This window comes from Neovison vison, chromosome 13, assembly GCF_020171115.1.
Source record: "Neovison vison isolate M4711 chromosome 13, ASM_NN_V1, whole genome shotgun sequence".
Classification (NCBI taxonomy): Eukaryota; Metazoa; Chordata; class Mammalia; order Carnivora; family Mustelidae; genus Neogale; species Neogale vison.
The window spans coordinates 84754045-84767200 of record NC_058103.1 but is presented as its reverse complement, the minus strand read 5'-3'; the positions used below and the strand labels follow the sequence as shown (position 1 = coordinate 84767200).

Genomic DNA, 13156 nt, shown 5'->3' with positions numbered 1-13156 from the left:
AAGGCTAGGAGTCTGAAATGATGGCATCGACCTAGCCATGCTTCGTTTGAAAGCTGTGGGGAAAAGTCTGTTTCATGCTTCTCTCTGGGGTTCTGGCCGCTGCAGGCAATCCTTGCCTTACAACTGTACACTCCTACCTCTGCCCCTGCCCTCAAATGGCATTCTCTCTGTATGTCTCGGTTGTCTTCACTGCTTTTCTTAAAGGACACGAGTCATTGGATTTGGGGCCCACTCTAATCCCGTATGACCTCATTATAACTTGATTACATCCAGTGTAATCCAAACAGGGTCACACTCACAAAAGTCAGGGGTTAGGACTTTTGGAAGACAGTAACTCAACCCACCAGGGTTCTTCTGCTTTGTGGCATGTCTCAGACTATCATTCCAGTATAACCAATAATAACACATTGTGTGAATAGGTCACATTTTACTCATTCATCAGTTGATGGACATTTAGATCATTTTTACTTTTTGCCTATTCTGAATAATGCTATTCTAATAATGAACATTCACATCTAAGTTTTGGTGTGGGAACTGTGTGTTAGGTCTGTGGGAAAGAACTGCAAGACTTCTCTCTGCTGTAAAACTATGTGAAAGACCTAATAGATTTTTAAAATCTTGGATATGGGTGTATCCCAACAATCTGTGCAATTCTAGGGTGTGATAGTTTAGGAGTGAGTAGGGTTTGAACACATTCATGTTTAGAGGGTGTCTGAAATTGAGAACCAGGCAGATCCATCTACTCTGACCCTGAACATGGCTGTAGAGAAATTGGATCTCAAAGTACAGGTGGGGGATTTTTGAAGTATGTCCATATTCAAGTGGAGGTCAAAGAAGCCCAACTGAAGGAACTCTGGACTCACAGCAACAACTGTGGATTGAACAAAAGTTCTTTTTAAAGGGGCTGTTTTGAAGATTATGATTCTGACTTTGGAGGAACTATGGTGATTGGCACTAGGAGGAATTACATGTAAAATTCCTTAAATAAAAACTTATTGACTTAAAAAAAAGTTTTGGGGGGTGCATGGGTGGCTCAGTCAGTTAAGCATCTACCTTCTGCTCAGGTCATGATCCCAGCCAGGGTCCTGGGATCGAGCTGCCAGGCTTCCTGCTCAGCAGCGAGCCTGCTTCTCCCACTGCCTGCTCCCTCCCCTGCTCATGCACCTGCATGCACCCACACGATCTCTCTCTCTCTCTCTCTGACCAATATCTTGAAAAGGAAAAAGGTTTGTATGGACATATATTTTCATGATTTGGGGGTATATGCCTAGGAGTTGAGTTAATGGGTCATGGAGTAACTGCGTGTTTCAACGTTTTTAACAACTACCAAACTATTTTTCACAGAAGCTACACTATTCTAAAGTCCCACCAGCAGTATATGAGCATTGCATTTCTCCACATCCCAGCCAACACCTTTCTCTTTATTTAGAGTAATCCTAGTGGATGTGATAGGGCACCTCATTGTGGTTTTAATTTGCATTATCCTGATGTTTAAAGGCTTTGAGCATCCCTTCATGTGCTTACTAGCCAATTGTATGTTTTCTTTGGATAAATATCTATTAAGATCTTTTGTCCATTTTATAACTGTGTTGTCTTTTTGTTAAGTTTAAGAATTCTTTATATATTCTAGTACCAGTCCCTTATCAGTTACATGATTTGTAAAAATTATATCCCATTCTGTGTATTGTCTTTGTACTTTCTGGTAATGTCCTTTGAAGCACAAATATTTTGATGATGCTCATTTTATCTACTTATTCTTTTATTTCCTATGCTTTTGGTTTCATATCTAAGTAATTGTTGCCCAGTCCAAGGTTACAAAGATTATGCCTATATAGGCATACATGCCTCATTTTATTGTGCTTCACAGATAATGTGTTTTTTACAAATTGGAAGCTTGTGGCAGTCCTGCATTAAGCAAGTCTCTCAGTGCTATTTTTCTAACTGCATTTGTTCACTTCATTTTGGTGATTCTTGAAATATTGCCAACTTTTTCATTATTATTATTATTATTATTATTATTATTTTTTAAAGAATTTATTTATTTATTTGACAGAGAGAGATCACAATTAGGCAGAGAGGCAGGCAGAGAGAGAGAGAGGAGGAAGCAGGCTCCCTGCCGAGCAGAGAGCCCGATGCGGGGCTCGATCCCAGGACCCTGGGATCATGACCCAAGCCGAAGGCAGCAGCTTAACCACTGAGCCACCCAGGCGCCCCTCATTATTATTATATTTTTTATGGTGATCTGTAGTCAGTGATTATGACTCACTGAAAGCTCCAATGATGGTTAGCATTTTTAAGCAGTAAAGTATGTTTTAATTAAAGTTTACATATATATTTTTAGACATAATGATAATGCACACTTAGTAGACTACAGTATAGTGTAAACATCACTTTTTTATGCACTGGGAAACAAACTAAAGTCATTTGATTCACTTTATTTATTTTATTCACTTTATTCACTTTATTCTGGAACCAGACCTGCAATATTTCCACAGTTTGCCTGTATTTTCTTTTAATAGTTGTATAGTTTTAGTTTCTACATTTAGGTTTTGGATCCATTTTCAATTAAGATTTGTATATAGTGAGCCAAAATTAGGAGTCAAATTTCATTCTTTTGCATGTGAATATTTAGCTGTCCCAGAACCATTTGTTCAAACAACTGTTGTTTCCACTCATTGAATTGTCTTGGCACCCTGTTGAAGATGAACTGACCATCAGTGTATGGATTTATTTCTGGACTCTGAATTTTATCCCATTGAATTATATGTCTGTTTTTATGCCAGTTCCACTGTCTTGATTACTGTAACTTTGTAGTAAAGTTTGAGGTCAGAAAGTGTGCAGCTTTGTTCCTTTGCAAGATTGTTTGGCTATTCTGTGTTCCTTGAATTTCCATGTGAATTTTAGGAATCAGCTTATCAATTTCTGCAAAGAAGTCAGGTGAGATTTGGGTTTGGATTGCACTGATTCTGTATGTCAATTTGGGATATATTAAACACCTTAACAGTAATGTCTTTTGATCCATGAACACGGCCTAGCTTTCCTTCTATTCAGGTCTTCTTTGCTTTTGGCAGTGTTTTATAGTTTTCAGAGTAGGAGTTTTGAATTTTTTTTGTTAAATTTATTCTTAAGCATTTTATTCCCTTGATGCTATTATAAATGGAATTTCAAAAAAGATTTATTTATGTATTTGAGAGATAGGGAAAGGGAAGGAGGGAGGGAGGGAGGGAAGGGAGGAACAGAGTCCCCAGCAGACTCCCCACTGAGCTCGACCCCAATGTAGGGCTCCATCTCAGGACTCTGAGATCATGACCAGAGCCAAAATCAGCAGTTGGACACTTAGGCAAATAAGCCATCCAGGCATTTTTTCTTAAATTTTTTTTTCTTAATTTCATTTTTTGTTATGAATATTCCCATGGACATCTAAAAAAAATTTTTTTTATTACCGTGTGGTTTATATTTTCTCTGAATTGAGGGTGAATATGTGTGTCTTTTTTCTGAGATACAGTTGATTTTTGTATATTCATCTTGTCTCCTGTACACTTGCTGAACTAGTTCTAATAGTTTTCTAGCAGATTCCTTAGGTTATTCTGTACCAGCTCATAGCATCTGCCTTTGTTGTTTTTTTTCTTGCCCAATTGCCTCAGTAGAATCTCCAGTTCAATGCTGAGTAGAAGTGTCCTGAGAGCATACATCCTTGTTTCTGACTTTAGGAGAAAACCATCCAGCCTTTCACCATTAAGTATGATGTTAACTGTGTGTTTTTTGTGCATAATCTTTATCAGGTAGAGATAATTCCTTTCCAGTCCTAGTTTGTTGAGTGGTTTGGTTTTTTTTTTTAAAGATTTTATTTATTTGACAAATTACAGACAGGCAGAGAAGCAGGCAGGGGGTAGGGGAGTGGGAAGCAGGCTCCCTGCTGAGCAGACAGCCTGATATGGGGCTTGATCCCAGGACCCTGAGACCATGACCTGAGCCGGAGGCAGAGGCTTTAACCCACTGAGCCACCCAGGTGCCTTGTTTAATATTTTTATCACAAAAAGGTGTTGAATTTAGTCAGATGCTTTTTCTGCATCTATTGAGATGATAGTGTGGATTTTTTCCTTTATTAACATGTTGTATTGCATGATTGATTTTTGTATGTTGAACTAACTATATCCCAGGAATGTTGTATACTTGGTCATATGTATATTTCTCTTTCTGTGATGCTAGATTCAGTCTCTAATTTTTGTTGGCAATTTTGTGTCTCTATGCAAAAGGGATATTTATCTGTAATTTACCTCTGATGTCTTTGGTTTTGTGTCAGGGACTTACAGAATGACTTATGAAGTATTCCCTCTTCTGTTTTTGGGAAGGATTTGTGAAGCATTGTTGTTAATTCTTTAAATGTTTGGTAGATTTGAAGCTAATGAAGCTGGTCTTGTGAAATTTTCTTTATGGGAATTTTTTTGTTTACTAATTTAGTATCTCATTAAATGTTCAAATATTCTATTTCTTCTTGAGTCGGGTTTGGTAGTTCCTGTCTTTCTAGTGATTTGTCCATTTCATCTAAGTTATCTAATTTATTGGTGTATAATTGTTATAGCATTCATTTATCATTTTTTCATTGTTGTGAATATTTAAAGCTAAAAATTTCTACTCAAGCCCTGCTTTAGTTATATCCCATAAATTATTTTTATTGATTTTTAAATAATTTTGCAATTTCAGTTTGTAATTCTTCCTTGATCCAGTTGTTGTTAAGAGGTTTGTGGTGTTTTGTTTTGTTTTGTTTTTAAGATTATTTATTTATTTATTTGACAGAGAGATCGCAAGTAGGCAGAGAGGCAGGCGGTGGGGGTGGGGCGGGGAAGCAGGCTCCCTGCCCAGCAGAGAGCCCGATGGATGCAGAGCCCGAACCCAGGACCCTGAGACCATGACCTGAGCCGAAGGCAGAGGCTTAAGCCACCGAGCCACCCAGGCGCCCCAGCTGTTAAGAGTTTTTAAAAACTTTTGGTAGAAAGGCTCTTGTGTTTTCTGATTTTGCTAAGCATTTTTGTTGTGTGTTTGAGTATGTATGATTTCAGACAAATGTGATTTCTGTTTTTTTAATTTGTTGAGGTATTTTTTGTTATGAATATTCCAATGGACATCTAAAAAATTTTTTTTTTATTATCGTGTGGTTTATATGTTCTCTGCATTGAGGGTGAATATGTGTGTCTTTTTTCTGATAGTCTGGACGTCTTGAAAAAAATTCTTTTCACGATCACTTTTGTATCTTTATATAATCTTTATTACTAGATTTAGCAGTTTCCTTTTCACCCTGGTGATAAAACATGAGGAAACCAGTGTATTTCCACCTTGTCTTTTTTTTTTTTTTTTTACAGTATTTCTACATTGTTTATAATGTTTGCATGCATAAAGATGTTCTTATGCTAGATTAAATGGACTCTGCTCACCTCCAGTGATTAGCCCAGCATTCTGTAGTCCACCCTGGCAATCCCTCCCCCGTAATTGCTTCAGAAAGGCTCACGGGCACCTTCTCTAGGGTCTCTGAGTTCATATTTGAAAGTGTTTGTTTATTGCTTTTATACTTACATGAAAGAACATCTGTTCTTTGCTAGGTCAAAGGATATGTACATTTTTTTTTTAAAGATTTTATTATTTATTTGACAGAGAGAGATCACAAATAGGCAGAGAGGCAGGCAGAGAGAGAGAGAGGAGGAAGCAGGCTCCCTGCTGAGCAGAGAGCCCGATGCGGGACTCGATCCCAGGACCCTGAGATCATGACCTGAGCCGAAGGCAGCGGCTTAACCCACTGAGCCACCCAGGCGCCCCGGGATATGTACATTTTTAATTTAAAATACGTGGTAAATATTTCCACAGTATGCCAGTTTACACTCTTAAGTAATACCTGCCCACTGTGCTAAAGGTTATTTTCTTCAGTCTTTGCCAGGGTGAGAGGCATAGAATACACCCTTCATTTTAGTCTTGGCTTGCAGTTCGGTTCCGCCCTTGTGTCAGAGATCGCGTGCCTTGTAAGGTACTTCAGACCTTTTGTCTTTGTGCTCGGGGCTACTGGATTATGTCCCCCTCTCAAACCCGCCATTAGTCTTTTGGTTTTGGAGGCCCTTGTTATATAAAGGAAATTACCCGTTTGGTCATATGAGATACCAGTGGGTTTTTTCCTAGATGAGTCGTGTGTTTGTTTTTATTTCGTTAATGACATTTATTACTACTAGGAAAATGTTAATTTTATGTTGCCTAGTGTTCGTCAGTCTTTAGTTTCATGGCTTCTGTTTAGTTTCATGCCGTTTAGGAAGGCATAGCCCCACTATGAGATAATTTTTTAAATTTTTATTGTTCTGTAGTAATAATAAATTTTCTTCCACTCCATATATTTTTGAGCCACAAATCCTGAAGAGGATTGTATTGGCATGATATATGAAATGGGTCTCTGCTATAACTTTTTTTACATGGCACCCAGTTGACTCAGCAATATTTATTGAAAAGCAATGTTTATTGATCCATTTATTGGTCCATGGGTATTTATTTTTGGAAGTCATCAGTGTAGCAGTGGGAGCAGACAGAATTCCCCAGGAGTATATTATTGAGGGAGAAAAGAGGGCCTAGGCCTGAGTCTTGAAAGAATCCTAGAGTATCAGTTTTTGTTTGTGGAGGGTGAACCAACCCAGGAAATTGGGAAGGAGCACCGCAGAGATAGGGAGCCAGGAAGGAGCCAGGGCACTCCGGAATGGAGTATCTCAAGGGAAGGGAGAGGCTGGCTGAGTGGAAGTTCTCTGAGAGAACTTCCTGAGAGAACTCTGAGTAAGATGGGGCCTGGAATTGTGGATCAGATCTAGCCACATGGACGTCACAGGGACCTGGGTGATTTACTGTTTGGCAGAGTGGTGAGGCAGGTGCTAGGTTTAAGGGGGTTCAGAAGGGAGTGAAAGGTGGGAGATGGAAAATGGTGACAGTTGTTTCAAGAAGCATATTTGTGGGTGGGAGAGCAAAGACCCCTGTGAGGAAGGTTTTTAATGGTTTTGCATACTTAAATGCTTATAGGAAGCATTCACCTAAGGGGGTGAGACAGAGGCAACAGGTGAAGAAGGAGACGATCAGCAGTGGAAAGTTCCCAACAAGAGGACACAAGACCTCAGTCTGAGACAGAGGGACCCGCCTAAAGTAGGAGAGACCACTTGTAATGTTGCAGCAGGAGGAATGGAGGCAAGGATGGAGGTGGAACTGTCTGTGTTCACCTCTTCTTGTCTTAGAGTAGCAATAGGTTAAGAACTGATGATAGAGGTTGGTGCCTCTAGATGGATGATGCCTGTTAGGTCCAGCAGGAGTCAAGGTCATGTCCTTGAGTTGCTGGCTGAGATAAAGGTGGAAGGAACATATTGCAGATCCAGAGGATCATCCCTATCTGGTTCCAAATTAGAACCTTTGGTTTAGCCGCTGTATGGGGCGTGGCGGGGCGGGGTGGAGCACGTGTGGAGGCACCAGGCCCATAGCCCATTGCTTTTCCTCCCCCTCTCCTGCTTTCTGCTTGGGCTTTGTTTGCTATCCCACTGATCCCAGCTCTAGCCATGGCCACGTTCCTGTTGCCACAATGGTAGAAAGCCCTCCCACCCCCACACCCACTGATGCTCTCTGCTGGGTCTTCAGAGCTCCATTTGTTCTGGTTCCTTTTGGGAACTCTCCTACAAGCCATCTTTGAGCCTATGGCTTGAAGCATATGGGGACATCATCCAGGGACAGGTTTCTATTGCTCTCAACTTCTTGGGGGGGCATCCAGCCTTCTGTAATCCCAACGGGGAAGATCTTTTACGATTGAGCCTTTATGATGGAAACTGTTGGCACAGTTCAGAGTTGGAGGAGATAATTCTGCACGGGCTTTCTGGTGCTCTGCTTTTCTCTTTATCTACCATTGCTCTGATCCTGAGCATTTTCTTTTTTGCAGGGGGACATAAACTTGCCTGATTCCAGTGACTCCTGGATAGGGGATGTTCGGGGCAGTTCCACAGTGAGGAACAGTCACCTGAGTCTGGCTGGGTCCACCTGGAAGAGCTTAGCTTACAGTGAGTGGAGGGGGCTGAGGGCACATAGCTGCCTGCCTGGTTTGGGGACTTTGGGGGCTGAGGTCTCCTAGATCTTAGGGAGTCACTGGCCTGAGGTTATCAGCCCCCAGTCACCGTCCCTCAGGAGGCTGTTGCTGCTCTGATGCCTGGATAATCATGCTGTCTCACAGCCTCTGCCCATTCATCGTAGGCCACAGAACCTCCCTGGGAAGCTGCTGCTGTTCTCCATCCAGCCTCTCCAGCCTGGGGACCTGCTTCTCCTCCTCCTATCAGGACTTGGCCAAGCACATCATAGACCTCTCTGTTGCTGATGTGAGGAACTGTTCCACTTATCCCCATGGTTCCTTTATCAGACCTGTGCTGGTGGGGAGGAAGGGAAAAGAGGGAAAGAGCAGGGCACTTGAGGGCCGCATGGCTGCTAGTGGCTCTCCTTGACAGAAGGGGTATTGGGTGCATGCTGGCTGGAGTGACTGGCTAATCCAAGGGTCTGGTTTGTCCTGTGCCTGCTAATGTGGGTGTGATCGCTGTGTCTCCAGGTGATGGCTGCTTGCTCAGATAATCTGCACAACCTTTTCAGCGGCCAGGCAGCAGCTGGCTGGAAGTAAGTGCCTTTGCCCAGCATCTTGTCCTAACCTGCTGGCTGTCCTTTTGGTCCTCTCTCTTTTCCCTTCTCTGCCCTGGCTTCCTTGAGTCCCTCTCCCCAAGCTGCGACTCTTTGACCCTGGAGCCCAGTTTTTACCTCTTCTTCCTCTTCCTTACCCTTGGTGTTCCCCAGCTATCAGGGTGAGGAGCAGGAGGTCCAGCTTTACTACAAGATGTTTTCTTCTACTCGGCATGGCTTCCTGGGGGCAAGCGTGGTGTCCCAGCCACTGTCTCATGTGTGGGCAGCTGTGAGTGATCCGACCCTGTGGCCGCTTTACCACAAGCCCATCCAGACAGCAAGGCTGCATCAGCGTGTGACCAACAGCATCAACCTGGGTGAGCCTGGGGAAGGCTTCCCGTGGGCTGTGGCCAGGGACAGAGGGAGCAGGGCTGGAGGCAGCCCTCTTGGGAGGCCAGATGCTCAGACGAACTTCGGATCACTCAGGCTGCAGAACGATGGGATATTGGGGGTGCTTCTGGGCTGGGAAGTCTGTCCACACACCTCCTGACTCTCCACATTCCTGACCCTCCAGTATACTTGGTGTGCAATACCACCCTGTGTGGCCTGAAGCAGCCGCGGGATTTCTGCTGCGTCTGCGTGGAAGCCAAAGAGGTGCCTGTCTTGCTGATGGTAAAGATATTATAAGCAGAACTTGGACTGGGGTGCTGTGAGAGGCCGTCATCGTGGGCATCTGGACCTCTGAGCAAAAGAAGATTGGGCAGGCATGACGACAGCTTAGAGGCTGGCTTCACTGGAGCCTGTCCCTGTCTGACCCTTGTCACTCTCTGTCCCCAGGGGCACCTGTCTGTCATGGCAGCTCAGTCTGTTTATGACACATCCATGCCGAGACCCAGGAGGGAGATGGTCCGAGGGGAGATCCTGCCTAGTGCCTGGGTTCTACAGCCTGTCACTGTGGAAGGAAAGGAGATCACCAGAGTCATCTACTTGGCCCAGGTGATCCTCCCTGCGTGGCTGGCTACGTGGAATGCCTTGGTTTGACCCTGGCACCCCATGGGAGTTTGCTCTTTAGCTGCTTGTCACCCTTCGGTGCCCAGGCCTTATGTCCCAAGAGCCAGAGATGTGGGCTTCTTGGGTCACAGTAAGGGGGTGGTCTGTGGGGAATTAAGGCAGGAGGGGGCAAAGTTGCTCAGTCACGGAAGAGCTCAGCAGCCTTCAGCCTCTCTGTTGCCAGTGTCCTCAGGAGATAGTCGTGGCAAGGGAGGAGCAGCAGCCTCAGCAGAGCAGAGTGAGCATGACCTGGGCTGTTTCTTTCCTCTCTACTCCCAGTTCCCCACCATGACCTTCAGTAGCCAGAGGGGAAGCCCATGCCAAGATCTGAATAGCAGAGCACAGAGGCCTGTAAACTCTGGAACTGCAGACAGTCAGAGGAGATTTTCCCATCACGACAGCCCGGGTGGCTCCTTGTGCCCGTCAGGAATGGAACATCTGCATCTGTTCACACCTTTAACTCTCCTCTCTGCTTAATTTCAGGTAGAACTTGGCGCACCAGGCTTTCCCCATCAGCTCCTGAGCTCCTTCATCAAACAGCAGCCGCTGGTGATAGCCAGACTGGCTTCCTTCCTTGGTAGTTAGCATCTTACCGTCAAGATGGTGCTGCAGAGCCGCAGGCCCAGGATGCGCCAGTGACGCTAGGGTGGCTCTCATCACTCTGTCCTGGGATGCAAGGAGAGGCAAGGCTACCAGCTGTGGCTGACCAAGCAGATAGCACTCAGACTGAGTGGCCAGCAAAGCCCCAACAGTACTTGGGTCACAGCTGGGGCTTCTGCAGAGCGAGGGGACCTGAGCTCTTGGCCCTGGCTGGCCAGAGTGAATGAAGCTCAACTCACTGTTTTGGACTCCTTACCTTTCTTTCCTGCCCCTGGGACCCAGTGGCAGACAAGTTGCTTGAAGACCAGGATTGGATGCAGCCAGCAGAACTGGGGAAGGGCAGGTCTCTGGCACCATGCTTCCTGGCTCTGGCCCAGCCCTCGGGCGGGGGGGGGAAGCAAGCAGCCATTGGCCAGGACTGCTCGGAATCTGCCTCCAGTGTTCAACTCCACTGCGGGATGGAGTGTTAGAAAATAGCAAACCAGAAAAAGGGTTTTAAAAAACAGCTGCACAAACCACAACAGTGTTTCAGAATTGTTTCTCCTTTGGTTTTTTACAAAATGCCTTATTAATTTTTGTTTTTTCCCCCCTTTCCTTTCCCTCACAGGAGAGGACATTTGGGTCTTTGCCTCATTCAAAGTATTGAGCAATGCTCAGTCTTGGAGCCATCACTCCAGAGCTCAGAATGGGCTGTAGAAGCAGGTTGGACAGATTTGGGGTCATGAAGGGGAATCTAGGTCTTTGAGGAGGGGTAGGGATGAGCAGCTAGTTGTTGGCTGCTGTCCACACAAGAGGAATTTTAAAAAGCTTTTTGAAGACTAGAGAGAAGATACTAGAACTCCTAGAGGAAGTACATGACTTGTTAGGAGGAATCTCAGTTCCATTCCTCACCTCCCTCAGGGTCTTGGTGCCAGCCTTCAGTGGTCTCTTGGGCATCCTGCTGCTGGGGTAGGATGGGCTTGGCTTTCTTGTACCTCAGCCTGGCTGAACTTGAGCTTTGAGTTTGCCATATGGTGATGTGGAAGTGGTTGGGGTGGGAGAGAGTCCCACCTTCCATTCTGGTGCCCAGAGTCTTTGGTGGAAGAGGGCAACCATATGGGGTTGGAAAAGATGTGGTGAAAAGGTTCCTGTATGGTACAGTGCAGAGATTTCTTTAGAAGTGTTAGCAGGATTTTCTTTTTCTTTTACCTCAGATTGTTACTTATGTAAAACTGAAGGCTTTTTAAATTGCCTTTAAGTGTATTTTTCTGGTTCATTTTTTTTTGTATATTTAACACCCTATTTATGTACTCCCATCTCTGTTCATATAAATCTTTAAAGATGAGTGACTGAAAGAGTACACTTGTAAATTAGAAGTCCCTGGTGTCCTTTCATTTAGTGAAGACTACTGTATCATTTGAGTTCAGAATTTAGTCTGGAGATGATGACAGCAACACCTCCTCATGGCCCAGTCTGAAGATATACGGTTCATACAAATACACTGAACTCTTCACGTGAGCTCAGCACAACTCTGCTCGAACAGCAACCTGATCAGTTGCCCAGCTGCAGCCAGCTGTAGCCCAGATATACAAATGAGAGAGGACACCAGAGCAGCTACTGCCACGCAACCGCGACCACAACCCCCTGGAAAGAAGCTCTTTAACAGGTGAGCACCTCTGGGCTTCTGGGCAGAGCTAGCAATGGGAATCCGATCATATGGGTGGCTAAGAGGCGACAGACACTATTCCCCTTACCGTTAGAGCCACATACCTGGCCTGAGTCAGCAACCTCAGGAATATCAACCGAGGCTGATGTTGGATTCAAGCTAGTCCAGGGCCCCAGCTCTAAGTGATGATGAGGAAGTCATATTTTGGTTTCCATGCGGGGGGGCGGGGGTTGCTCTCAGGCTCATCAGAATCACCTGGAGAACTTGTTACACCCCAGAGTTTCTGACTGAGTGGGCCTGGACAGGGGCCAACACGTTTGTATTTCTAGGAAGTCCGAGGTGATCCTGAGGCTGCTGGTCTGGGGCCCACACTTTGAAAACCACTGTTTTAGACAATTCGTAGCCAGCAGATACATAGAAAAGGACCTAATTCGTTCACTAGTTTATGAGCTGCCTGTGATTCCTAAGTTTATCTTATTGCCTAGAGAGTGGGCCTTTAGGGTTCACACAGGCCCGGGCGCCTGGGTGGCTCAGTGGGTTAGACCCACCCTTCGGCTCGGGTTATAGTCTCAGGGTCCTGGGATCGAGTCCCACATCGGGCTCTCTGCTTAGCCGGGAGCCTGCTTCCCTCTCTCTCTCTCTCTGCCTGTCTCTCCATCTACTTGTGATCTCTGTCTGTCAAATAAATAAATAAAATCTTTAAAAAAAAAAAAGTTCACACAGGCCCATGATAAGTTTCCTTTTTTTTTTTTTTTTTTTAAAGATTTTATCTATTTGACAGAGAGAGAGAAATCACAAGTAGGCAGAGAGAGAGGGGAGGAAGCAGGATCCCTGCGGAGCAGAGAGCCTGCTGCGGGGCTCGATCCCACGACCTGAGATCATGACCTGAGCCGAAGGCAGAGGCCTTTACCCACTGAGCCACCCAGGCGCCCCCATGGTAAGTTTCCTGAATTGGGCCCATGCTGCTTTGAACTGAGCTTAAACTGGGCTTGAACCCAGCACCTGCGGCTTTGGGCTTGTCTCCCACCTGTCCCATCCATGGGGAGCTGCCCCAGGTCAAGTGGCAGCTTCTTACCTCGGGGGTCAGATTCCGAGGACAGTGCTTATGTTCAGCCACACCTAGTAGGCACACAAAGATAAAACCCTTAAAACTCTTTTGGTTCCCAGGCATCTGGCACTTCCTGAATTTGCTTATAGTATAAA

General features: G+C 45.0%; 1 protein-coding gene across 5 annotated transcripts in view; it reads left to right on the top strand.

Annotated features, from left to right (window-relative positions):
* STARD9 (StAR related lipid transfer domain containing 9) overlaps positions 1–11633 on the top strand; it is a 123762-nt gene extending 112129 nt beyond the window's left edge. For 2 of the 5 annotated variants that reach the window (XM_044231581.1, XM_044231579.1), the window contains 7 exons: positions 7940–8057; positions 8248–8369; positions 8594–8658; positions 8833–9035; positions 9233–9330; positions 9496–9654; positions 10192–11633. In XM_044231581.1, the coding sequence (XP_044087516.1) occupies positions 7940–8057; positions 8248–8369; positions 8594–8658; positions 8833–9035; positions 9233–9330; positions 9496–9654; positions 10192–10293 (867 nt within the window). In that variant the 3' untranslated portion in view covers positions 10294–11633. Of the gene's footprint in view, positions 1–7041; positions 7299–7939; positions 8058–8247; positions 8370–8593; positions 8659–8832; positions 9036–9232; positions 9331–9495; positions 9655–10191 lie in introns of those variants that run through there. The other 3 variants (XM_044231580.1, XM_044231582.1, XM_044231583.1) reach the window with 3 other exon arrangements.
* Positions 11634–13156: the final 1523 nt, after the last annotated feature.